This window comes from Panthera tigris, chromosome A3, assembly GCF_018350195.1.
Source record: "Panthera tigris isolate Pti1 chromosome A3, P.tigris_Pti1_mat1.1, whole genome shotgun sequence".
Taxonomy (NCBI): Eukaryota; Metazoa; Chordata; class Mammalia; order Carnivora; family Felidae; genus Panthera; species Panthera tigris.
The window spans coordinates 31926449-31954051 of record NC_056662.1 but is presented as its reverse complement, the minus strand read 5'-3'; the positions used below and the strand labels follow the sequence as shown (position 1 = coordinate 31954051).

At 39.0% G+C, this 27603-nt stretch overlaps 1 protein-coding gene across 7 annotated transcripts; it reads right to left on the bottom strand.

The window, feature by feature from the left end:
* Nucleotides 1–320: 320 nt before the first annotated feature.
* On the bottom strand, nt 321–26618 carry CRLS1 (cardiolipin synthase 1). 7 transcript variants are annotated; one of them, XR_006215572.1, is made up of 8 exons: nt 26172–26618; nt 22784–22921; nt 17610–17739; nt 7376–7461; nt 5952–6020; nt 4091–4182; nt 1796–2021; nt 321–609 (listed from the first exon to the last, which is right to left on the bottom strand). XR_006215572.1 is itself a non-coding variant. In XM_042980891.1 (7 exons), exons 1-7 carry the CDS (start codon nt 26475–26477, stop codon nt 1934–1936), a joined length of 909 nt encoding a protein of 302 aa, XP_042836825.1. In that variant the 5' UTR covers nt 26478–26618; the 3' UTR covers nt 1702–1933. The 7 variants fall into 7 exon arrangements, 6 of the variants coding, with proteins under 6 accessions (XP_042836825.1, XP_042836829.1, XP_042836826.1 ...); XM_042980891.1 differs by lacking the exon at nt 321–609 and having other exon boundaries at nt 1702–2021; XM_042980895.1 differs by lacking the exons at nt 321–609; nt 26172–26618 and adding an exon at nt 25876–25960 and having other exon boundaries at nt 1702–2021.
* Nucleotides 26619–27603: the final 985 nt, after the last annotated feature.

Here is a 27603-nt window from a genome sequence, read left to right as displayed (position 1 = left end):
TTTTTTAGTTCCTATCAGGATTGAATCCATTATGTGGAGGCACCAAAATGAGTATCATGACTAACTCTGTACGCATGAGTATACACTCTAACATGTCTGATACAATTCCAGTGTTTTGTCAACTAGCAGAATTTACATTTTGTTACAGCTCAATATCCAAAACCCTGAAGAAACATGTACCATGTTTCTAACGGTTGAGGTGTACTAACCAGAGCCAGATTAAGACCTTCATACAAAAGGGACTATGGGCCCAACCCGTAAGTAGCTCCAAATAGCATCAACACTAAACCATAAAATAAACACAATGAAGTACAAAATTGTAATTTTTCCCACAATTACTTTATCTCAAGTTATCCCATTTTAAAACGTTTGTGTGCTTGCACTTTGCTAGTGCCACGGCGTGTTCAACGTGCTCCTGGGTGTGGATTCCACCTCCAGCTTCACCACCTCCCAAGCTATGAGACTATACACAGGAGGTTCCAGAAGGAGAAAATGGCCAGCCACAGGCCATCCTTCTCTTCCTCACACCACCGTCCATCTGATTCAGTGACCGTGTCCCTGGCTGCAGGCTTCAGTATACTTCAGGCCACGGGCAACTCAGCTGCTAGTCTGGAAACAAGGAAGCCAGGACTGAATGTGACTGAGGGACACACTGATCCAAGGATGCCAGCACCAAGACGCGTGAATTTTGCTTATAACTTCGCATCTTAATTTAACACAGCTCAACAAGCTGTGTTTGGATAATCTCACTGCACACTTCCATATTTCACTTGGGACAGGGGGCAGCAACAGGCCTCCACTGTTAAGAGGAAGAAACCAGCAACAGCCATGGTCTTCCTCCCCTCTCTCCCTGCATCTCCCACTCTTCCAAACATGATGGTGTAGCCAGAGTAAGGACTTGTAAGTCAGATGGTCCCCAAAAAGTTATTTTTACAATGACGGTGCGAGTGATATATCTGAATGGATTTTACGAATCAGAAAACTTACACAAGAGCAAGGCTCATAGCATGTTATACAGACCACCACCACCGAAGGGACTTTTCCAGCTCTTTTATTCCTTTAACATCTTAACAAAAGATTCCCCAAAATTTAAAAAAACTTTTGAAAAATATACAGTTTCATATTATTTACATAACGTGGGTACAGGTTCCAGTAACATACAAACATTGCTATGTTAGAAACAGTGGAAGGCATGATGTAACTCACTGCCTCCTGGATGGTGCAGGCTAATGGACATGCTTTCATATTTCAACCACCTCTGTCACTTGTTATCCTGATACATAAACTATTAGGCACCTGAGAGGCTGGAAGACTACTGAACATGAACTTCAATACCTTCTATTTTGATCCTATAATTTTCAAAACTTACTGCATTTTAAGTCTCTTTACAAGTTTACTTCATCCATAACTAAGCTACCTTTATTGTCATTATCCTAAATGATCAAATATTAACCACGTGAACTATTAATGTATACACAGCTCTAAAAATCAAACATAAAACTGTGTAGCCAAGTTGTGTAGGATAGATACGTAAATCCAGGAAATTCCCTAGTGCTTTGTAAGCAATCTAAATTCTGTTAAACAGAAGTGGCAACTCTTCAGTTTCCATGCTCTGGACTATGTTTTAAAAAAATGTATTAAAAAGTGACTGACAATAATTGGAATAATTGGTACCTTATAAATTAATCAAGAAACCTAAGATAAAAAATTCTAAATTATAGTTTTATTTGTATTTAAAAATACATTGGAAATTCTGCATATGCCCATGATCAAGCTGATTTTCAATGCACATTACTTAAATTCTGACGACATGGTTTGTTCTGACAAGTCCTTTTTCAAGCTGAACACCCAAATATGGAAAGTCCTGTGGGTCTCCACCGGCTCTGCCACCAATGACGCATATTGCTTCCTTGCTAATGATGCTGGATGACTTTCATCTGCCCTTTATCACCTGAACAGTTTTTCGACCATAATGATAGTAACTGTAAGCAGATGCAGCTGTGGTGAATGCTGTAAAACACCTTTTATGGAAGAAAGAAAGTTTAATTGTCAAGTCTAAACAACAGTAACCATGAGAATCACAGAGAATACATTTAATAGTTCTTTAAAAAGCAAACGGGCTATGGGTGGAATTCTTTTAGCTACAACAATCTAAAGCTACTGCTTACAAGATTTCATTTGAACTAGTAATGTCAGAGTTAATCTAGTTAATGAGCCTGAAAAGAAATAATACTAGCAACTGTCACTTTTACCCAGCCGTTACTCTAGCTGTCTTATGCTATAGTTTTATTTTCACAACCTTATCTTACAGAGGAGCAAATGGAGTGCCAGAGAACTTTGCTCAGGGCCACAGAACACTGTGGGAGCCTGGCATGGTTTTATCTCTAGAGCCCGTGTGCTCTGTCCACTGCTTCATGCTTGCTTAGGATATTAGGCTTTTATTCCCTGCAGAATTCTTTTTTCTTTTAATGTTTATTTATTTATTTTGAGAGAGAGAGTGTGAGTGGGGGAGATCTCAGCAGACAGAGGGAGAGAGAATCCCAAGCAGGCTCTGCTGACAGCATGGATGTGGGTCTCAAACCCATGAACTCTGTGTGAGATCATAATGTGAGATCATGATCTAAGTCGAAATTAAGAGTCGGACACTCAACCTACTACACCACCCAGGAGCCCCTTCCTGCAGAATTCTAGTATCTGGGTCATTTTAAATAAAATCCAGCTTTTTTTTTTTTAAACAATTTTTCCTTAAGTGAACAGCCAAATTAACCAGATTCTCTTTGAAGTTACTGAGTGATGCTCATGGCTTGCTGAGTGCTTACGCCCTAACGGGTGCACCTGTGCATGTCTGCTTCCAGTAGCCAAGAGCGAGATCACTGAGACTCTATTTTTGTTTCATCCCAAAGCTGTCTGTGCTAGCTTGGTAATCTAAATTCACACCTAACCAATGAAACATACATGTAAGAAGAGGTGCTATTTCTGAGAACTAAGTTGGATGCCTTGGAAACACTTTATAACAAAGTGAGTTGCTAAAAACTACTGTCAAAGGAGGCAATGTGATTGTTGAAAGGTCAGAAAAAATGGTAAAAATCTAGAAAGTTTCTGTACTTAGACTGCTTTGTAAAAGTCTTAGGAAGCACACAGAGCCTGCTTGGGATTCTCTCTCTCTGCTCCTCCCCGACTCATGTGTGCTCTCTCCCTCTCTCAAAATAAATAAACTAAAAAAAAAAAAAAAGTTCAAAGAAGCAGCAAGTAAAAATCAGGTTATATTAGGAATGTAGTTTATTCACAGAGGAAAACTCCCACAGATGAAACAATACTCAAAGAAAAGGCATTGGTCCTATATCAGAAGATGTAGGATGAATCAGAATAAATGTACACTTATATTTTAGAAAATAAAATGTTTAGCATGTGTATCATTTTTATGCTTCTTTAGCTTAACTGACTGGTTAACCATTCTCTGGCTCAGACTGCATCAGGAAAGGTTTTAAAGTGTACTAAAATACAGTGCTTCAGTATCATCGTGGCACATCTGGACTCAACATTTGAATTTGACATATTTTCAAGGTGATATGTTAAGGCTCTAAGTAAGGACAATAAAATAAAAATCAAACTCCTTTCTCCAAGTTTCCCTCCCACTACGTCCCTATGCCACTAGGCTGGATGCACTTTCCCCTACCTGCTCTCCTACTCCTGACTCTGCTCAGGTCAGTCCTTCACCTCAATGGCCTACCCCCCACCCCACCCACGCCCGTCTCTCCCTGTATAAACCCACTAGACCTCTTGCTCAAACGCCACTTCCTCCCCGAAGCTTTCCCTCTTCTCCCTACCTGGAACCAAGTATCTTTCCCTCCTCCAAAATCCCAATACTTATCTATACGTCTCAACCCTTTTAACTTTCATGAAAACTGTAATTTCTACATCCCATGCTTGATAGTAAATTTAAGAACAGTATCAATTATACAATAAAATACCGCCCACAGCTTCACCCAGCTGGTGCTCAATAAACACAATAAGAACCGAGTAATTCTAAGACCACCATAATAAGCCAATTTGCTGACATTCGAAGACAGTAATTCTAAATTTAGCTTACCACAGTATCTGAAGATAAATGCTGTCAGCGTAATTGAAAACTGGAGCTGCCAAAGAAGCTGCCACCAAGATTAACTGGACTGCTGTGTTTACCTAAAAAAAAGGAGTCATAAATGAACAATGCCAACCAGATCCTGTTTCAAGCTCAAAAGACAAAGGCACAGCCCATCACGCTGTAACATGACATACCCTCAGCATGCTTGATGTTGTAATATCCTTGCCAAAGAAGCTGGCATGCATACAAAAGGGTGAACTTCACTAACCAGCTCCTCTGTCTGAACAGCTGCCCTTGACAGTGAGGATAAGGGCATCTGTCAGAAAATACTACTACCTTGAATTTCCATGGCAATTCAATAATGTTGCAAAGTTTTTTGCCTTTTTCAGTTGTCTGTTAAAATAGCCCTGTGAATGTGGAAATAATAAAGCTACCTCTTCACAGAAAATGTAATGAGCTGAGTGACTAGCCTGCAGTCACGGCAGGTTACAGAACAAACCTAGAACCCAGATTCCCCAGCACTTCATTTGGTGCTCCTTCACTTGCCCAGACAGCAAACCCTATGAGGTCAGAAAACTGAAATGCACTCATCTCCATAAGAGAGGCCCTGGAAGAAATGAGTAGGTTTCCCTACATTACAAGACAGCAGGGAAGAGATAAGGAAGAAAACAGAACCAAAAATGCACTGGAGACTGCCTCCTCATCCTGAGAAGCATGCTGGGAAGTGTGTCAAGTATGAAGCACTGGGAAACATGCACAGAAGCATCTCTGTTCTAGAGTACAATCTGCAACCAAAAGACAAGGACTCCACTTCATCTTAAAAAATAAATAGTGAGGGGAGCCTGGGTAAGCTTCCAAACTTGGCTCAAGTCATGATCTCACAGTTCATGAACTGGAGCCCCACACTGGGCGCTCTGCATCAGCGAGGAGACCGCTTCGGATCCTGTCTCCCTCTCCCTCTGTCCCTCCCATGCTCATGTGCACATGCTTTCTCTCCCTCTCTCTCTCTCTCTCTCGCTCTCTCAAAAATAAACATTAAAAAAAAATAAAAATAAATAATAAAATTGTCTGGAGAACTTCTTGCACCTCTTTAAGTCACTCTCTAAACAGTGCTACACTCAAACAGCTGTACTTAATACAAATATAAGTCATTTAAATCCAAAAACAAAAAACAAAAAAACCCCACACCATCAGTGTAGATAAAAGTCAACCCCAGGGAGTTTTAGGTATAAAAGTATTTAACCCCTCTGTCCCAAAGATGATCTGTGTGCCTAACCTAGGGACAAGGCAAAAGAATAAAGTTATCAAGGCTACTAGAAAAACAAACATGCCGTGAGAGGCATTAATAGTGCGCTCTCTGTATGCAAAGATTGGCACAGTTACTGTCCTAAAAAGGGCTCAGGAAAAACAGATGGACAACTTAAGAGGAGCAGTGGTTTATCAGTACTGAAAACTTGTTCCTATCTTTTCCATGGAATAATCAATCTTGAAAATGAAGGGCCCAATTTTACGGTGTTTCCACCACAGAAAGGTGGGTAATGAAACCAGAAAGGAACCTCCATTATATTTTTGTATCTCAATCAAGCTGTGATTACATTTCCACCTCCTCCACCTTCCCTAAACGGTGGCCCTAATACCTCATTCAGAAACTTAGATGCTCAGACCACCAATAGAAAATACAACGCATATACTAAAGACCCAAAAAGCTAGAAAGAAAAAAAGAACTGGGTTAATGACCCCACTCTCTATCCCATGCAGTCAGGGCGTTTAAATTTGTCTCATTGTCAGCTGCTCCAGACTGAGGTTTACACTCATTTTAATAACCATTCACAGGGGAGTCACTTAAAAGGACATGTATATCTCTTACCTTGCTGATGAAAGTTGGTTTTAACCTAGCAGTGGCATAGCAAGGATTGAAATACTTAGAAAGTGTTCGCTGGCAGAGGACAAAAAGATAAAGTTTATTTAATTTATCATTCAAGTTTAAAACATTTTGGTATTATATGTAGGTAACAGTTACTGAGTATTTACCACATGCCTGGTTCTATGCTAGGCAAGCCCTTTATCTGCATCTTCTTTTATTACCCTAAATGAGCAGTGTCTATATTCCTTTTAAGTCATACACAGGTTGCTGAAAACAGATTTTTTTAAATTTATAGATTACTCAATCCCTATAAAACTCTAACATAGTACCTATCATAAAGTCTACTTGACTACATCTTTTTTCTACATAAACTCAATAAATCTCCCTTATGGTATTTTCTTTCATAGACTAAAAAATAAAATTAATAAAATACTGCCATTTTCACTGCACTGAGAATCAAAAGATGAGGTTATTATGCAATCCCTACGTGCTCAAACATCGTAGATCAATGAATATGCAAACAAACCATTACACTGTGATTTTAAAAACTAGATCTAGACAATCCATAGTAGAGGCTAAATCAGACAGCAAAAGGGGCTTGGTTATACAAAAACTCCTAACAGTTTGCTGCTAGGGACAGGGCTAGCTGGTCTGGGTTTTATGTGCTATCAACTAAAAACGTTTTGACTTATAAACTTATAACTTTAAATCCAAGACAGTTAACATATAGTGCAGTACTCGTTTCAGTATAGTAGTAGAATTTAGTGATTCATCACTTACATATAACACCAAATGCCCATCCCAACAAGTGCCCTCCTTAATGCCCATCACCCATTTAGCCCATCCCCCCACCCATCACCCCTCCAGCAACCCTCAGCTTGTTCTCTGTATTTAAGAGTCTCTTATGGTTTGCCTCCCTGTTTTTATTTTTTCTTTCCTTCCCCTATGTTCATTTGTTTCTTAAATCCCACATATGAGTGAAATAATATATTTGTCTTTCTCTGACTTATTTTGCTTGGCATAATACACTCTAGTTCCATCCACATTGTCTCAAACAGCAAGATTTCATTCTTTGTGGTTAGCGAGTAATATTCCATTGTATATATATACCACATTTTTATCCATTCATCAGTCGATGAACATTTGGGCTCTTTCCATAATTTGGTTATGAAACATGCACTTTTAAAATTGGTCATTCACATGTTCACTGAACAACTACCATAGTAGGTGATTCAAATAGCAAGATAACAGTTGTGTGTGTTTTTAAAATATTCTTGGTAAATGGATCAAAAACTAATGGCCATAAATTACTCCAATAAAGTGAAACTCTGGATTCAATATAGTGGGGTTTTTTCTTTTCTTTTTTTTTTTTTTTTTGCCTTAAGTTATAAGTAATAGTAAAAGAAATTTTTTTTAAACAAACTCACCGGTGTTGGAAGAGTTCGATATCTGACATAAAAAACAGCAGCAATCAACATTACATCTCTTGAAATTATCATATAAGTAAGTGGAACTGAAAATGAAGTACAAAAAATAATTCTGATTGGGATTTTGAAAATTACTGATATTACACTTACTCTAAAACCTCATTCAACCTTAACATAAACTGGTGTTTCACATACATAAAAATGTTATAATACTTATTGATGGTTTAGGGACCTTGTAGTGAACCAGTAATTTTTACGTTCTTCTTTAACCCATCTCAAGCCAAGTGAAGAACAGACTATGGCTTTTAAAGTCTACGTCTGCTTTTCAGAATGTTGATCCTCTTGCCTCTTTTCCTTCTTGCATATGTTTTTAAGCTGTAGCTATTAAGTGTCAGCTCTACTCAGTCCCCACAATCTCCTTTGTTACTTCTCAGCTTTGTGAATTTGGAAAAATGATCACCATGATCGCTATACTTACGTGGAACGAATGGGACAGTGAAGACTGGAAAGGTTACTGGAAGACTTTATTATGGTGACTCAGATGCTCTGATGGCTTCTGCATTCTGGACTATTTTATAAGCAGTAAAATTTGCTATATGTACCACTTATGGAGAAGCCAAATATTTTAATTCGTGTCTGGCCAGTTCCTACCCCTGCAACTGCTATTTTTTTCTCCTGCCCATTCATTCAATAAATTCTTATTTAACCTGTTAATAGTATTCTCATTATTCCTAAGGTTCAATAGCATGGCCCCAGAGCAAGAGCCAGCAAAATATTTTAGACTGATACCCAAAGAACTCTCTTGCTGAATAATGGGAGGGCAGAGGTCCTATTTCACTTCACATCCTCTGTGCTGCAGGAAGTCTTAGCCAAGAACATATACTGCTTTTATTAGAAAAAAAAATTTTTTTTTAAGAGAAAAGGGGCAGGGCACCTGGGTGTCTCAGTCGGTTCAGGCTCAGGTCATGATCTCATGAATTGTGAGTTCAAGCCCCGCATCAGATTCAGTGCTGACAGTTGGGAGCCTCCTTGGGATATTTTCTTTTTTTTCTTTCTTTTCTTTTTCTTTCTTTCTTTCTTTCTTTTCTTTTTCTTTCTTTCTTTCTTTCTTTCTTTCTTTCTTTCTTTCTCTCTCTCTCTCTCTCTCTCTCTCTCTCTCTCCACCCCTCCTAAGCACACTGTCACTCAATATAAATAAACTTTATTAAAAAAACGATAAAAAAAAAAAAAGAGAGAGAGAGAGAAAAGTGGCGCCTGGGTAGCTCAGATGGTTAAGCCTTAAACTCTTGATTTTGGCTCAGGTCATGATCTCACAGTCCTGAGATGGAGCCCTGCGTCAGGCTCTACACTGGGTGTGGAGCCTGCTGGAGATTCTCTCTCCCTCGCCCTCTGTCCCTGCCCTGCTTGCACATGCATATACATGCAAGCACTCTCACTCTAAAAATAAATAAATAAAATTGTTTTAAGAAGAGAAAAAAATCCTGACACTCAGTTAAATTGTTTCAAACTAAAATAACAGGGTCACGAATATCCCTTCCATAATACTTTCAAACAGTTTTTCTACGAATTACTTTTGAGATCGTGTTTATTTATGGTCCTCTCCAGTTCTGCCATTCTATTGGTTTTGCAACTTGAACAAAATCTAACTACAGATTTAACATTTAAATCTCTGTTGGTTATAGTTATGATGTATGGGTAGATCCTTGGCCTAGTCCTTGATGACAAGACTATTTCAAAGAAAAAATGCTCATGGTACTTGGAGCACACAGAAGACACAGCTGTAGGAGTCAAATAACAGAAGAAGCCAGTCACGATTTTAGGAGAATTTTCGTGTTTGTAAAACAAACTTTTCAACAGCAGTCACTAGCTGACAGAACCCATCAGATTTTAAGATGCAACAAGCTCATGCAAATTACATATAGTAAACGTCCTAAACACAACTTTAGAAGAGAGTAAACACCTGTTACTGTGTCATCATAGAGGAAAAAGGAATATTATCAATCCTAAATAAGAAGCTTCTACAAAAAAAGATGAGGCAACTTAATATATTGCAAAGACGTGCGTTCTTGTTCTATTAACCACCAAAACTACCATTTATTGAGCATCTGGCACTGTTTGAAGCATTTCATACATATTGTCATCTAATCTACATATCAACTCCACAAAATAGGGACCATCATTGTCCCCTTTTTACCAAGAAGGAAAACAAGCCTCAGGCAGATTATATAATCTGGCCAAGGTCGCCAGTTAGTAAGTAGTACAGTCAGGAACGGAACCTAGGTCTACAGGATTCACAGCCTATGCTGAGGTCAGTGTATTCAGCTCCAACCCAGCAGTGTGAGTTGCAATTAGCATCTCTGGTCTCAGCTTACCATCTGTAACAGCCTGAAGAAAAGGACTGTTAACAAAAATCAAGTGCTCTCTAAACTGACTGCCCACCACAGTATCACCCTGGGAGGGTTTCATAAAAGCACAGATGAAAGCTCCCTGGGGGATTTTCACGTATGGCCAGGCTGGAACCCTACCGCAGCACCGGGTGATCTCTAAGGCCTCTTATACACTGACAGCATATATACAAGCTCTTACTTTGGTTCGTTGGGCAATTCTATCCAGGTCCCTGGCTTTTGCATCTTCTAACTGCTCCTCTTTTCTCTCCAGCCTTCCCTTCCCTCTTATTCCAGGGCTAAAGCAGCTTCCACTTTGCCTTCAGAGTATGATAGTGTGTTAGTGGGGGTAGAAATGTGTAAAAATGTGTCAGGTATTGTTCCAAGGTTTCCTCCTTACTTGCTAACCCTGTCTGAAACATAGGTGAATGTCTGCAACAAAGAGGTACATCATTGGCAAGTTTTATTAGCATTCAAGGGAAATTAATAAAGTCACTTTTACATATTACAAGTGGTACTATCAATATCATATACTGCATTGAAAACAATAAAATTTAATTTAGCAGAATAATTATTCTAGAAATGGACTTAAACCAGCAATAACAATTTGTTATACAGTAAACCAGTAATAATATAATAAAAAGGAATGGAAATCACTATTGAATAAATGTGGCAGAATACATACACAGTAGAAATTAACTTAGACTCACATCCCAGACTGTTATAAATGTAATAAATCAGGTAAGTTTTTTTTTTCATCCTTATCTCCCCTCCCATAGAAAGAGCAAGAAAAGTGGAATTACCCTAACTGAGGAAGGAAGCACATTTTTTACTCTCGGCAAAACAAAGCTATTCAAACCAAGGTGGATGGAACTTTTACAAAGATGCAGGCAGTATAAAAATAACAAAATGCTAAGACAACATATATACATTTCTCCCCCTAAAACCCTTCTAAAATGACAGTGAAGGAATGAAAAGACATAAAGTCACAAAGAGAATGGGAAGAGGAAACAAATTTCCCCATTCTGTTTGTTAGTAAGAACTACTTTAATTCCAAGTGATTAAGGACATCATAAAAAGCCCAACAAATCCCAAGCAAGATAAATAAAAAAGACACCCATAACCAGATATATTACTGTGGAAAACCCCAAAGGCAAAGAGAAAATCTTAAAAACAGCCAGAGTAAAAAAGTTAACTTCAAAAAATAAATGGATTAGCAGTTGATTTCTTATATACCAATAATGGAAATGAAAAGATAACTGAACAATATGTTAAATACGATGAAATGACTACCAACCTAGACTTCTATACTCAATAAAAATATCCTTCAAGAACAAAGGCAAAATCAGAGAAAGACAAACACTGCCCAGTATCACTTATATGTGGAATCTAAAAAAATGAAATAAAATAAAAGTTGAACTCCTAGGAATAGCAAGTAAAAAAGTAGTTGCCAGAGGCTGGAGGATGGGAGAGAAATAGGAAGAAACTGATAAAAGGCTGCAAACTTCCAGTTTTAAGATAAATATGGTCTAGGGATATGATGTAGAATATGGTAACTAGAGTTGATTACACTGTATTAGTATTGTATTAACTGAAATCTGCCAGGCGAGTAGAACTTAAATGTTCTTATACATACAAAAGAATAAAGGCAAAATAAAAATATTTTCAGAGAAACTAAAGACAAGAATGTACCACCAGTTGAGTTGTATTAAAAGAATTTCCAAAGAGGGGCGCCTGGGTGGCTCAGTCGGTTAAGTGTCCGACTTCAGCTCAGGTCACGATCTCGCGGTCCGTGAGTTCGAGCCCCGCGTCAGGCTCTGGGCTGATGGCTCAGGGCCTGGAGCCTGCTTCCGATTCTGTGTCTCCCTCTCTCTCTGCCCCTCCCCAGTTCATGCTCTGTCTCTCTCTGTCCCAAAAATAAATAAACATTAAAAAAAAAATTTTTTTTTAATAAAAAAATAATAATAAAAAAAAAGAATTTCCAAAGATATACTTTAGACAAAAGGAAAATGATCCCAGATGGAAGGTGTGACATACACCAAAAATATAAGCCAGGAAAAAGTAAATATGAAGATACATCTAAATGAATACTGTATAAACAATATCATGTGGGTTTAAGAAGTATATAAAATCAAAGTATGGCAACAATAATCTAAGTTGAAAAAGGAATAAATGGAGGTAAAGCATTCTCAAGCCCTGCCAGTGCCCAGAGTGCATATTTGTTAACACTGAACTTTGATAAGGATGAATAATATAATTTTGAGAATAACTCAATGGAAACAGAGTGTAACACTTCCCAACTGGCACACAGGGAAAACAAGTATAATGTAAAAGATATATACGAATATAGAAAAGCACATATGAGCCAAATAGAACACATAAAATAAAGACTGCTACACAAATATTAGTAATCACAATAAATGTTAATGGATTAAATGTTCCAGTTGAAACACAAAATAGTGTTAAACTGGATAAAATAGAGAAAACCCATCTATCTATATGCTATTTATAAGAAATACCTAAAATATAAAGATATGGAGAAGTTGAAAGTGAAAGATTTATCTATCAGGCAAACACTGACCAAAAGTAAGCTAGTGGAGGTATAATATTCAACAAAACACACTTTAAGGCAATAATCATTATTGAAGATATGGAGGGTCACTTCATAATAAAACATTCAATTTACCAAGAAGACATAAAAATCGAATTCACATACACTTAACAGGACTTCAAAAGGCACAAAGCAAAAATCGGAACTACAAAGAAAAATCATGGAAAACTTGACATAAAGTAGAAAAACTAACCTACTCTCTCAGTAACTGAGAAACAAGCAGATCAAACAGAAAAAAAGAAGTCAGTAAAGATTTAAACATCAGGATTTAAAATCTGACCAACTGGATGTATATATAACATCACAGAACATCACCAACTAACTACAGAATACACATTCGTTTGTTTTTGTTTGTTTTTTCAATGTTTATTCGTTTTGAGAGGGGAAGGGGGAGGGGGAGAATCCCAAGCAGGCTCTGCACCATCAGCACAGAGCCTGACATGGGGCTGGATCTCAGAAAGCGAGAGATCATGACCCAAGCTGAAATCGAGAGTCAGATGCTTAACCAGCTGAGGCACCCGGGTGCCCCAGAATACACATTCATTTGAAGCACACATAAAATTTTTATAAAATTTGAATACTGGGCTAAAGCACTACTAAAATCCGAGCATGTTCTCTGGATACAAGGTAATTATGCTTGAAATTAATAATAAAAAGATACCTAGAAAACCCCACAAATTATGAAATACATTTCTAATAGCCCTATAAGCCAAAGAAAAAAATTAAAATGAAAATAGATTATTTTGAACTCAATAATGGCAAAAATACTCATATCAACAGATGCAATGCAGTGAAAGTGATACTTAAGACAAAATGTATAGCCCGCCCTAAATGTGAACTTTAGAAAAGCTAAAAAGCAATGAGTTAAATATTCATTTACAGCTGTGCTATTCAATACAATAGCCACAAGCACCTGAAATGTGGCCAGTCTGAATGAGAGGTGCTATAAATGAAAACTACATGCTGGCTTTTAAGAGCATAGTATGAAAAAAACTCACTGATTACACATTGAAATGACAATATTTTTCATCTAGTAGGTTAAACATTATTAAAATTATTTTCACTTATTCCCTTTTATTTTTAATATAGTTACTAGAAAGTTTTAAATTTCATATATGGCTCCCATTATACTTCTACTAAACAGAACTGATCTAAAGAATTTAGAGAAAGAACAGCAAAGGAAACCTGGAGAAATAAATGAAAGAGCAAGATTTAGGGGTGTCTGAGTGGCTCAGTCAATTAAGTGACCAACCCTTGATTTCAACTCAGGTCATGAGTTCACATTTCGTGGGATCAAGCCCCATGTTGGGCTCTGCGCTGACAGCACAGAGTCTGCTTGGGATTCTCTCTCTCCCTCTCCCTCTGCCCCTCTCTCACTTGTGCTCTCTCTCAAAATAAATAAATGTTTTTTAAAAAGCAAGATTTAATGGAGTAAGCCTATCAGACAAAACCTGTAATTGGTTCTTCAAAAAGATTCATAAAACTGACACACCTCTGTTAAGACGATTCAAGGGAAAAAAGAAGAGACAAAGAACTAATAATCAGAATGAAAAGGGGGGCATCACTACATACCCTACAGACATCAAAGTTAATGTGGATACTGAATAGTTAATGGTAAATCTTTATAAATAGAGCTGTAATGGACAAGTTCTTAGAAAAACACCATAACTTACCAAACAGACAAAAGATGAACCAGAAAATCTGAATCATCCTATAACAAAAAAAAATGAATCACCTATTTGAAAACTCTTTCCTAAAGAAAACTCCAGTCCTCAATTCAATAAGTTCTACCAAACATTTTAAGAGGGAATGTTGCAAACTCACACAAACATCTCCCAAGATGGGGAAAAAAAGTAGACTTCCTAACTCTTATTATGAGACTAACATAAATTTGATACTAAAACCTAACAAGGATATTCAGAGAAAAAAATCGCAAGTCAACTTCATGAGCATGGATATGAAATCCTCAACAAAATATTAGAAACCAAATTTAGCAATATTTTCATAATATATCATGACCGTGTTAGATGTATAGAAGGAATTTCAGGGTGGTTTGACATTAGAAATCAAAAATATAATTCATCACATATTAACAGCTTAAAAGGAAAATAAACACAAGTCTCATAATACATGAAGAAAAATAATTTTATAAAATTCAAAACCCAACTGTAATAAAAACTCTCAGCAAACTCCTAAGAGAAGTGAACTTCCATAACCTGAAAAAAGGAGATCTATCTACATAACCCTACAGGAAGTATCTTATTTAATAACAAAATGTTGAGGAGTGCCTGGGTGGCTCAGTAGGTTGAGCGTCAGACTCCGGCTCACGTCATGATCTCACATTTTGTGGGTTCAAGCCCCACACCAGGCTCTGTGCTGAGAGCTCAGAACCTGGAGCCTACTTCGGATTCTGTGTCTCCCTCTCTTTCTACCCTTCCTCCACTCACTCTCTCTCTTAAAAATAAAAATTAAAAAAAAAGAGAGAAAATGAAATAATAAAAGCTACCATTTAGAAAACATCAAAATTACCCAGCAACTTGGAATAAATTTAATAAAAAATTGTTTATTACCTCTCTGAAGAAAACTAACATACTGACATTATAAAAAGACCTAAGTAGAGCAGATATATCATGCTTGTGAACTGGAAGATCATTATTGTAAAGATATCAATTCTTTCAAATAGATCTAGAAACTCAATGAAATCCCAATTAAAATTCCAACAGGTTTTTCTTGGGAGTTGGAAAAGCCGATTCTAAAATTTACACATGAGGAACACCAGGCTGGCTCAGTCGGTGGAGCATCAGGCTGTTGATCTCAGGGTCATGAGTTCAAGCCCCATGTTGGGTTTAGAGATTGCTTAAATAAATTAACTTTAAAAATATATATTTAGGGGCGCCTGGGTGGCTCAGTCGGTTAATCGACTTCAGCTCAGGTCATGATCTCACAGTTTGTGAGTTCGAGCCCTGCCTGCATTAGGCTCTGTGCTCACAGCTTAGAGCCTGGAGCCTGCTGCAGATTCTTTATCTTCCTTTCTCTCTCTCCCTCCCCTGCTCGCTCTCTTGCGCGCTCTCTCTCTCTCTCTCTCTCTCTCTCAAAAATAAACAAACATTGGGGCGCCTGGGTGGCTCAGTCCATTAAACGTCCAACTTCAGCTCAGGTCATGATCTCACTGCTAGTGAGTTCAAGCCCTGCATCGGGCTCTGAGCTGACAGCTCAGAGCTGGAGCCTGCTTCAGATTCTGTGACTCCCTCTCTCTCTCTGCCCCTCCCCTGCTCATGCTCTATCTCTGTCTCTCAAGAAATGAATAAACATTAAAAAAAAAATTATAAAAAAAAATACATAAAAACAAATTAAAAAATAAGAATATTAAAAAAATAAAAATTACACACAAAATGGAAAGGGGTTAAGAATATCAAAGGTGGAAGGACTTGCTCTATTATTTAGTAAAGCAATAATAATTAAGAATGGTACTGGTGCAAAAATAGACAAATGAGTGGGGAATAACCAGACAACCCAGAAATGGACCCATGTATATATGACAGTATGATGAGTCTGGAAAGTAGACTTTTCAATAAAAAGTGCTGGGATAATTGGGTAACCACAGAAATAGCTAGAAAATTAATTTTTAGGAGAGAATTTTTTTCTAAAACATCAACTAGAAAAAATGTGAATAAAAAAAAATTCCTAAAAACTTTCCAGTACAAAACATAATCACATATCAAGAAAAAGGTATCAGAATGGCATGAGATATCTCAATAGCATGATGGAATTTGGAAATCCACAGAACAGGATTCTTCAAAATTGAGTGAAAATAATCTGCAATTGAAAATTATGCTCAATTCAAATCTCAATCAAGCATGGAGGGCAGAATAAAGGTATCTTAGAAATCTGTATAATAAAGACACTGTGAACCTCTAAAATGCTGGCTGCCACACTGCATCCTTGCACAAGAAATAACTAGAGGCTGCACTCCACCCAAAGGAAGATCTCAACAAGGAAGCCGTAGGAGCTTGGAAAAACAGACCCACACAGAAGAGGGACAACAGAAATTCCCAGAATAATAGAAGAGAAGTCTCAGCTTGCAAAGCAACCTACACCAATTATTTAGGTAAAGGTCACAGCAACATTATCTATAATTACTAAAACCTGGATACAAATTCTATGTTCAAAAGTGAAATATCTGGTCAACCTCCATAAAATAATACAACAAAATACAAAATAACTCTAAAAAATCGGAGTCATGAAAGTATGCACACACATGCACACACAAGATCATTTGGATTTTAAACAGTGTCAACAGAATGCTCCTTCGGTTCCTTTCCTCCCCCCATACTGTATTAGAATGAGAGTACCCCTACCCCTTCAACACCCCCCAACCATATGTATACCAAAAATCTGACTTTCAAAGAAACACATAAATACAAACATTAATCTGATTTATTTTTAATTTGGTATGGGAATTTAAAAGCCTAAAAGTAAAAGCCTCTATATTGAGGAAACTATACTAGACTGAAACACCATTACACTTCTTCCTATCAAATGTCAATAACATGCTATTTATTGAAGGACCATGTGGCAGCGCTTTCTTTATTCTCAGATTCTATTTCTAACACTTGGAAATTAACAGTTTCATCTGACCCAAGGGAGAAAAACTAAGAAATAATAGCTTAAGTAGAAAATGAACAACCAGAAAAGCACATGCAAAATACAAAGCAAAAGATTATACAATTCTGTTAGAAAGAGTATTCAGATATGAACAAACTATATATGATTTGAGACTCCCTAACAGTGTCTAAGTAATACTAATGTGAAGTTTTATAGACATCCTCAGGATTTCAAAGCGCTCGTTTTTTATGATCAAATTACACTTAATATATAATAGACTTCTGAAAACTTTAAATTGCTTTCAAAAAACTACGCAATAAGGGTATAAAATATTATTTCAAAAAATTCTAGACTGATAGGAATTGGCACTGTGAAATAATATTTGCTTAAATTTAACTTTCAACAATTAAGAAAACAACAGATTCTACTAATATAACGAGGACATAAATTCTAAAGTAAAATAACAGCCTGACAAGCAAAGCAATTCAATAATTTAAAATTAGGGAAATAGTTTAAAGTTGAAAAATATACTTTTGGAACAAAAATTATCTATCTCTCAATCAAGAGAAATCCTAGACTGACTAATGTCAATCTTCCCTATGCTATTTAAAAGTACTCATGATGGCGTTCTTACCTGGTATAAGATCTGCATAGGTCAAGCTAACATATAAGATACTGATAAGTATTTTATCAGCAAGTGGATCAAGAGCACTTCCCAAAGCTGATTTTTGATTGGCCCAGTTTCGAGCAATAAATCCATCCAACTGAAAACAGAAGTTTTTTTTAATAAATGTCAGGATCCGTACAGAGCAGATACCTTGAAAGTTAATAGATACCAGAAAACAACTGTATTTTCATAAAAAGTTAATAAAACCTCTTCTGTTTCTTACCCCCAAACCTTCTCATTCTTTCACTAGTATATATTCAGCTTCCAAATTACCAACTGGTCTGAAAATAACTTCACTTTTCTACAGTACTTTTCTTTCTCAAGGCCTTCAGGTATTTCTTATATTTTCATAAGGCCCTTTTGCGGATTGAACTCAGACGCAAATTTAAAGATGTAAAGAACCCAAATAAAACTCACAGAAAGCATGGCTGACAGAACAAGGACTAGGAGCCCCTCCCCTTTGAAAGCCTTGGGCTATTTCAATTTCACTACAGCCAAAATAGCTGCTTTTGCTTGCAAGGCCAGACTTGTGACTCTCACTCCTACCTACTTTTCTATGATATGATCCAACACTCTTAAGTTTTCACTGTTATCATTTTTCTTTTTTTATTGTTTCGTGCAACTGTTAGTTCCAGGTCTGACTGTATGTGAATAAAAAACTCAATCCTCTGTACCTGGCCTACATAAAAATTTTGACATGCAAATTACTTATTAACTATTCCTGAAGGCAAATTGCATTTTAAAGCAGAGGGTGTACATGGTTATCAATGGGCCAAATCGGGCCTGGGAGGACTTTTGTTTAACCTGCCCAGCACTTTTAAAAATGTAAATTAGGGGCGCCTGGGTGGCGCAGTCGGTTAAGCGTCCGACTTCAGCCAGGTCACGATCTCGCGGTCTGTGAGTTCGAGCCCCGCGTCAGGCTCTGGGCTGATGGCTTGGAGCCTGGAGCCTGTTTCGGATTCTGTGTCTCCCTCTCTCTCTGCCCCTCCCCTGTTCATGCTCTGTCTCCCTCTGTCCCAAAAATAAATAAAAAACGTTGAAAAAAAAAATTAAAAAAAAAAAAGTAAATTAGTTGCCAACATTTAAATATTCAAAAATTAACCACAAAAATCCAGATCTCAAGTTTCACTTGACAAATGGGAAGATCTCATCACCCTGGGGTCACAATATGAATCGAAACCAAGTATCTATCATCTATTCCCATTAAGTAAGGGAGGCTATTTTCTGGCTTTCCAAGTCCCTACTTGGCTTTCACTCATTTAACTTCAAGCTTCAACAAATGTTTGGATTTTCTAGTCCTATTTCCAAGGAAAAAGATCAAATTAACTTAGACATAATTTAACATGGTACATTTTAAAGGATAAATAAGTTCTGTAAATCTCAAGTATTCCAGTGAGTTCGAGACAGAAGTACAGGACAATGGTTAAGAACTTGCTCTGTGGCAGAACATAACTGGTTCAAGTCCTGGTTCAGCCATTTATTACCTATGTGACCTTGGGGAAGTTATTTGGCATAAGTTTCCCCTTCCTTATCTGCAAAACCTACCTCAAAGGGTTGATGATCTTCAGCACATAACGGGGATTAATACTTGTTTAGTACTTGGCAAATCGTCAAAAAAAGCAGTTACTAGCTATTACTACACTAACCAAAATAACCTATTTTTTTTTCTTAAGTATACTACAAGTAACAATGTCTAACAGAAAGTACCTAGAACTGGGTACTGGGGTCTTGGAAGATTCAGGTTTCAGTTCAGTTTCTGATCTTGAGGAACTTAATCTCCCACTTTTCCACCACCATTCCATCTGGTCCTCCCCGTTCCTCCACCCACATTAGATTCCAAGGTCATCAACATCACCACTCCTTTGCAAACATCTGTTAACTCCCTTACTTCACTCTTCACCCTGCTTACACACAACTATCCATTTACTCCAGGCCTGCACCTAAGCAGCTGACCATTGCTCAAGGATACATAAATGGGCTAACTGGTCTCACTTCAAATTCAGGACCACAAATCTCCCATGGGCATGCAGTACTGCCTGGCAATCCCATACCTGCCTGTGTTTACCTTCTCTTTTCATACTGTTGTTCTCACCTCAAGCCTAGTCTTCCTTCACTCCAACTCATGTTCTTATCTATACTTTCCTTGAAAAATAGAAACAGGTTGTTAACACTCCCTTATATTCCCACCTGCAAATCCACCACTTACCTGCATCCATTCACATTCTCTCTGCCTTCCCTGATTCCTGATCCTAGGCCCTCTCCCCTTCTGTGATTTGCCTTTCTTCTCCTCCATCTCTCCTGCATCATCAATCTCCTTTTTACCTGGTCATTTAATTAACCAGTTAATTAACCACAAAAATTTCCCCAGTATATATAGCTTTAAAAACTACCTTCCCTTGACCCTACACTTCCCGGTACCCGTTCAAAGCAAAACTTCGTCAAAGCAAGGTCTCTGTCATTACACCTCACATGTGTTGCCAACCCACTCAGTCCCCATTCCTTTAGAGATGGTGGTCAGAAAGGTCACCAACGTATTCTACATTTTTAGCGTACTTGACCTCAACTCAATTGAAGTACTTTCTTCACTTAACTTCTGGGACATCTGATGGCCTAATTTTCTTCCTTGCTCACCAGCTGTTCTTTCTCAGTGTCCTTTCCTGGCTCCTTTTTTATTACTCTACTCACTGCTCATTTCTCTGATCCTATCTCTTCTTTAACCCAGTCATTTAATTTCACCCAGACTTGATCATCCATATGCTGACAACTCTCAAATTTACCTCCAACCATGACTTCTTCCAACTCCAAACTACTATATTCAACTACCCAATTGATACCTCTATGTCAACAAGCATAGATATTCAACAGACATTCTTGGTATTTTTCTACCCTGTCCTACCCTGAGTGCTTCCCATCACAAAAATTATTACCTTCATGCCTCAGTTGTTGAAAAGAAAACAAAACAAAAAAGTAACAGCCTATCACACATATTTCTCACTGCACATATGCAATCCATCGACATCAACTCTATCTTCAAAACATGTCCCAAACCCATTGACTTCTCTCCAAACTCCCACCCCAGGCCAAGCCACTGCCACTCCCCCAGGTAACTGTAAGTCTCCTAACCAGCCTCTCTTGCTTCCACTCTCGCCTTCTTACAACCTATTTCCCATATACAATATCAATCAGGCTTTGCCATCCCCATTTAAACCCTGCATGGCTCCAGCCATCTGCCCAGTGGCCAACCTAGATATCAAAACCTCCACAGAGTAAATGTGAAATAGGGTGACAGATAACTCAGGTTTTCACATACACTCTCATATATATTTAGAAATATGGCAAATGAGGCCTGAGTTCAGTGAATATTGCAATCACATGTGGCAGCTAAAAAAAAAGGTACAAGGAGGGGTGCTTGGATGGCTCAGTCAGTTAAGCTTCTGACTTCCACTCAGGTCATGATCTCATGGTTCTTGAGTTTGAGCCCCACATCGGGCTCTGTGCTGACAGCTCAGAGCCTGGAGCTTGCTCTGGATTCAGTTTCTCTCTCTGCCTCTCCCCGGCTTGCACTGCCTGTCTCTCTCTCCCAAAAATAAATAAACATTAATTATAAACATAAAAAAAAAATTTTTTTTTAAAGGTACAAGTTAAAGAAGAGCAAATTGAGTAACTAAAAAAGATCTCATCTGTTACATTTAAAAAAAAAAGAAAATACAACCCCATTACCAATATAATGGCCTTTGACAGACTTGGAGTGTGTCTGAGTAAAGGCCTTCAGACTTCAGAGGCAAAAGCAGGGATCAAAAAAAAAAAAAAAAAAAAAAAAAAAAGATTGTGAGAATGGGGAGAAATAGTGACAAACAGGAGGTAAACTCTGGAAAAAAAGTAATAGGAACCATTTTGAGAGAATTTTTGATGCATATTTGGAAATGCTATATAACAATGCAAATGTTCTCCTTTGTTTACCCTGCAAAATCTTCTATCTTAATTCTTCTATGTTGCTCACCAATGCCAACGGGCAGGTGGAATTTTGTTTCTGTGAACCTCAAAGGGAATAGTTGACACTACAGACACTATATAACTGTTATTTATAGAAAATTAGTTTCTCTTCATTCTCACTAAGTAAGTATCAAGGAATGCTTTTCAAACATAAATCCGTTTCAAGAGGCACCAAGTCATTATTGACTGTCTAGGTGCTCACACGGATCTCAGATCAGCCTTGTACAAGAATATACTGTATCTATTTCTACAGGCTAACTTTGCTCTGATTTTAAATTTTCCCTCCATCTTTTCACCACTTCCCTCAACTAGGTTTTTGTAGGACATAGTTTTAAAAGCCATTTCAAATCCATTATGCAACAAGGTGGGTGATAAATACAAGTAACGTCATACATGCAGCTGGCTGGTCAGTCCACAAAAGCCTATTTCGTACATATGTTGCCCTCTCTTATAAAATGTTTGCCAAGTTCTAATTTGAAATAACCTGAAAAAATGCTTCCCTCTCCCAAAGCTGAAACAGTGTGTCAAGTAGCTCTTTTCTCACTTGTCTACTAGGGGAGTGGAAGAAGGAAGGATGCCTAATGCCTGGATCAAGGCAGGATCTTCTGCTGGGTGGTCAGAGGGGTGCAGAGCAGGGAACAGGGAACAGAAACCAAATGTGTGTGGGTGCCTATGGCTTGCTCCCAGCATAAACCTGACTAGAGCTCTGACCTCTACAAGTGTCCTGGCCACAACAACTGACCCACGGTCTCTCCACCAGTAAAACCAACTATTGTTGCAGATCAGGTATCACAATAAATAGAAAAATAGTCTCACAACTTCTTTCCTTTATTTCTATCCCTAAAGCAAATACTTGGCTCCTTGGGAATTTCTAAGGGTTTTTCTTTTCCAAAGAAGTGAAAAACCAAGAACAAAAAGCACCCCCTCCTACACCTCCCAACAACTTTCACTTCCTTCCTTAGATCATTTAAAAAATAAGAGTCCCACACAAATGCTAAAGCCAAGTCCTTATACCAAGTACTAGGTCAAATTCATCTTGAGGATTTCCTTCCAGGGAGAAGCAGACTTAAGGCTGTGATATTTCAGTGTAGCAGAGACCCTGATACTTGAAAGGGAAGCAAAACAGAAAAAGTGCATTTACAACTTACCAAATCAGTTAGCCCAGCTAGAGCAAATACTCCTAGTGCAATATTAAAATCCTCTTCAATAATCAAATAGCCCAAAACTGGGGCCAAGCCAATTCTCGTCATTGACAACATATTTGGGATTGTCCATGGGTTTTCATACTGAAACGTAAAGACAACAAAATTTAAATTAAATGCTATGAACTCATACTTTAAGTTAAGTATATTAGAAAAATATATATACACCAACTTAGGAGTTAGAAGCTACATAAACTTTAAATTTAGTATTTTGAGCTTTAAAATCCAATCTATTATTTACAGACCATAGCTCTAAAACTGTCTGGAATACAGAAGATGGAGATATATCACGTAACCCACAGACTAAAGTGTCTGCTATACAGAGCATATATATATATATATATATACACATATATATATATGTATATGTATATATATATGTACGTATACACACACACACACACACACACACACACACACACACATATATATACACACACACTACCTAAAGAGAGAAAAAAAACAAACATATATCATCTACCATACAGGTCAAGACTTCATGATTTGAAGTCAAACCTTACAACACTCTGCTTTTAAAATTGTAACTTCAGGGGCGCCTGGGTGGCTCAGTCGGTTGAGCGGCCGACTTCGGCTCAGGTCATGATCTCATGGTCCGTGAGTTCGAGCCCCTCGTCGGACTCTGTGCTGACAGCTCAGAGCCTGGAGCCTGTTTCAGATTCTGTGTCTCCCTCTCTCTGACCCTCCCCCTCTCACATTCTGTTTCTCTCTCTCAAAAATAAACATTAAAAAAAATTTTTTTTTTAAATTGTAACTTCAAGAAGGTCTTGTACTTCAAGTAGACAATCTAAATAGAGTGTTAGGGGAAAAAAGCACCAAATGATCAACCCCAGGCATTTTTTGGTTTAAAACACTAATTGCAAATAACCTCCCTCACTCCTCTGCAAATACCCATCAAAAGAAGGCTAACTGCTATGGTGTATGGACATATGAATGAAGAAGAAAAAAATTTAATTCCATAATCTCATCCCTAAATGGATAACTGCTGGAAAAAAATGGAGCTAGGAATAGCAATTGAGATCCTTAGGAAATACAGAAAAAATCTGCAAATCTGTTCAAAATAGCCATGAAAATGAAATGTTAAGATTCCCACCTAGAATCTGAGTGTTTTATGATTCCTTGAAACTTCACTTAAAGGCAAGGTGTTTGCAGTTGGCACTAACAAAAGGGCTCTTTGGCAGCTACTCTGAAGAACATTCCTTCCTTGCCAAACAAAACGTTTCATGAGAATATTTCAACTTTAAAAAGCCTCAGCCTAGTGAAGCTAAGATAATCTGCCCAACAGGATACAGAAATAATACCAGGAAAATGTCTCCCTAAAGCCTGGATTTTTTTTCCCCACTGGTGAAGGCTGCCAATTCTACCCCATGGGACTGTCTCCAACAAGACTAACCCTACTCTTAATCAGTAACCAAATAACCTGAACCTTAATTTCGATTTTTTTAAAAAGTGATAGTTTCCATTTCTTTCTTTTTTTTAACTTTTTAAATGTTTATTTGAGAGGGAGACAGAAAGCATGAGCCGGAGAGGGGCAGAGAGGGAGACAGAATCCGAAGCAGGCTCCAGGCTCTGAGCTGTCAACACAAAGCCAGACATGGGGCTCTAAGTCACAAACTGCGAGATCATGACCTGAGCTGAAGTTGGACGCTCAACCGACTGAGCCGCGCAGGCGCCCCTACAGTTTCCATTTCTAAAGAAATCTTTTAAGATTCCAGGAACGGTCCTGTAAGAAAAGGCAGTTTTCTAAAGATACTAAATTTGTGTTTATAAACAGAAACTGGCAACACAGGTTCACCTTAGTTTGAAGAGACAGTGGTGTTGTTTTGGGGTCAGATGGCAGAATACTGCCATTGAAAACTACAGAAAAACGTCAAATTCTCTAAGAAACAATTGCCAACCAAGAAGCAGTATAAACCTCCACTACTCAAGGACCTTTTACTGAAGGTGGGCCATATTATGTAATGAAATGGGAACATTCTTGGAACATATTCCAAATTCAAGTTCAAAGGCCAGAGTGTTTCAGAGTCCAGAGAACAAAAGATAAGCCTGTTCACCATAATGTGGTACAGAATAAGTCAAATACTGATCCAATGTTACAGCAACTCAGAAAAAAAAAAAAAAACATAGTTCATGACTGAAAAAAAAGGAATCACGAGGCAAAAGGTCAGAATAGAGCCCCAAATATACATAAGGCAAATATCCATAATGTCAGAATAAATGACCAAAAATATCCATAGGGCAAAATTAAAAACGAAGCTGCAATAGCCAGATTATTTCATTTGGAGAATTAATCAACAGAACTGTAATGTTGTTGGAACAGTGAAGAGTTCTTTTTAGCTCCACATAAAATATTTTAAAGTACCTCATTAATTTCTAATCATTACATTTGTAAAACTTTATAAATTGAATTAAGAGAGCTAATCTCAGATTACCCAACCAGATAACCTGTGGCATACTCGACCAACTACTGCCGTTCTTGGGAAGGACTTCAGCCACGATACGGCGGCAACCTCAAAGCATCCAGCATTCAAACTCCGACATGCTTTATCTATTAGTGGAGTTGAGACCCCTGCCAGGATGTGGCCACCTCAACCCATGCTGCACAACTGACAAAAGCAGTACAAGGGCCGACTGAAGACATAACAATTGAAGATGTAATAATTGCATGAGTCTTGCTAACATGACATCAAAAGCTCTCCCACATCCATAATCTGGTGTCTTCTGCTTGGGCAATTATTTCAACAGGTAAGTGGAACGATATTTCGTTCCGTTACCTCAAGAAGAGATTTTAATCTTTTTCTATAATTAGAAATTAAAGGGTCTTTTAATTACAACTTAATTATCCTTCATCTTACAATACTTAAGGTTACCAAAGGTCAAATGATAGTGAACCAAACCTGCACAAGCAAAACAGGCTGACATACTTTTCTAAAGATTTCTACTGACTTGCCCTAAACATTAGGGAATGGCTTCGGAGAATTAAAAATAGACTTAATGAGACAAGTGAAGGCTATTTTTACCAACGCAATATCCAGAGGCCGGTCCCGCTAAAGGTGCGGACAGAAAGGCAAGTAGGGAAGGAGGGATTCTAACTTGACCGCCGAGACCGACGGTGGACTCGTCTGGCACCCAATTCCTCCCAACCGAATAATGACCTGCCCATAACTTCTCTTCGGGAAACGGTTCCCAGGTTCTGGATCGGAAATGTCCGACTTGGGCCGGCCAGGGCACGTTATTCGCGTCCAGGTCCGAGCCCCGAGAGGGCCGGCGACGACGACCCAGTGCTGCCGCCCTCCGCCTCCTCCTCGATACGTACCAGGCTGGCGGCGCTCGCCGGGCCCCAGCGGCCGGCCCGGGCCTCGGCGGCGGCACCCCCTCCAGCCGCGGGCCCGGGGGCCGCCTTCCCTGCGCCCGAGCAGTGGCCTCGCGGGCCGGTCCCAGGCAACCTCAGACCGAGCGCGGCCGGGCGCAGCCACCAACGCTCCACCAGGCAGCCTAGGCAGCCGGGCACGGAGCGTAGCAGGGACCCACGGGCGCGCCCCTTGCCCGGCCGCGCCCCCGGCGCCCATGCGGCGCTGCGAAGGGCCCCCCATGAGCCGCGAGCCACGCGAGAAGCCAGCATGACCCTGCGGCCGCGCCGTGGGGACACAGGCGGCGAGAGCTCAACAGCCTGGGGCACTGGCAAGCCGCCTCTCCATGGAGTCCCCGCAACGTCGGAGAAGCTCAGCAGCCTCCATAGCAGTTTTCAAAACCCAGCACGCTCCGCTTATACAGGTGGCCAGGAGCCGCCAAGGACGGACGCCTTCGCGACGCTTTTGCGACACCGTCGCCGCTGGGCTTCCCAGCGCCCCCGGCGGCAGCGGGAGGCGAGTGCGGTTAGGCAGCGTGGGCTTTCGGGTAGCGGCCGGTGGGCGGTGCTGGCGTCTCTCCGCCCGAGGTCGGGAGCTGAGGGCCGTGGGGTGGGGAGTACAGGAACGAGCTGGGCGGGGTGAAGGCGCGGCCGATGTGGCCCGAGAGCACCGGAGCCATCGCGCGCCCGGGCTTGAGGGCCCTTCCGAGGTGTGTGCGGCGCTCCGGGGGCCCCCCCGTGGGAGGTTTAAAGATCAGTGAAGCGTCTGGTGCAGAAGTCATTAAAACAAGTTTCCCGCTCTCTTCCTTTATCTGAGCGTCTCATAAGCCAAAAATATGGGTATTAGAAAATGCCAATAGTGGCAATTACTAATTGTTTACCAGGAAAGTGTTTACTACAGCTAGGCTCTGGTGCATTCTCCCGTTTAACCCTCCCAGCAACTCCAGAATAGGTTCCATCATTACCTTTACGTTTACAGATAAGGAAATTTAAGCTTAGAGAAGTTAAGAAACTTGCTTATTAGAGGAATATCCCAAAATAATTAAGAATCTGTTCATTGTTAACTGATTAGTATTCTACATTAATTTTTAATATTGCAATGTCGCAGAACTATTTTCTTATTGAGTTCTGTGTCAGATTGGATTTGAATGGTTCCTGCCGCCTTGTCACCATCTCTCCCCCCGCCCCCCATCTTGTCTGTGATGACAGACCCACGTTAAAGTTGTTCTTAAACTCTTACTTCAGACAGCTAGGCAGGGAAAAGACCAGATGAATTTGAAAGTCATTGTAGATCTGAGTATTTATCAAAAGAAATCCTTAATTACTTATGCACATGTTTAAATACGTTATGTTGAGAGAAAAATTAAACTGTACTAGCAATGTAAAAATAATTTTCTAA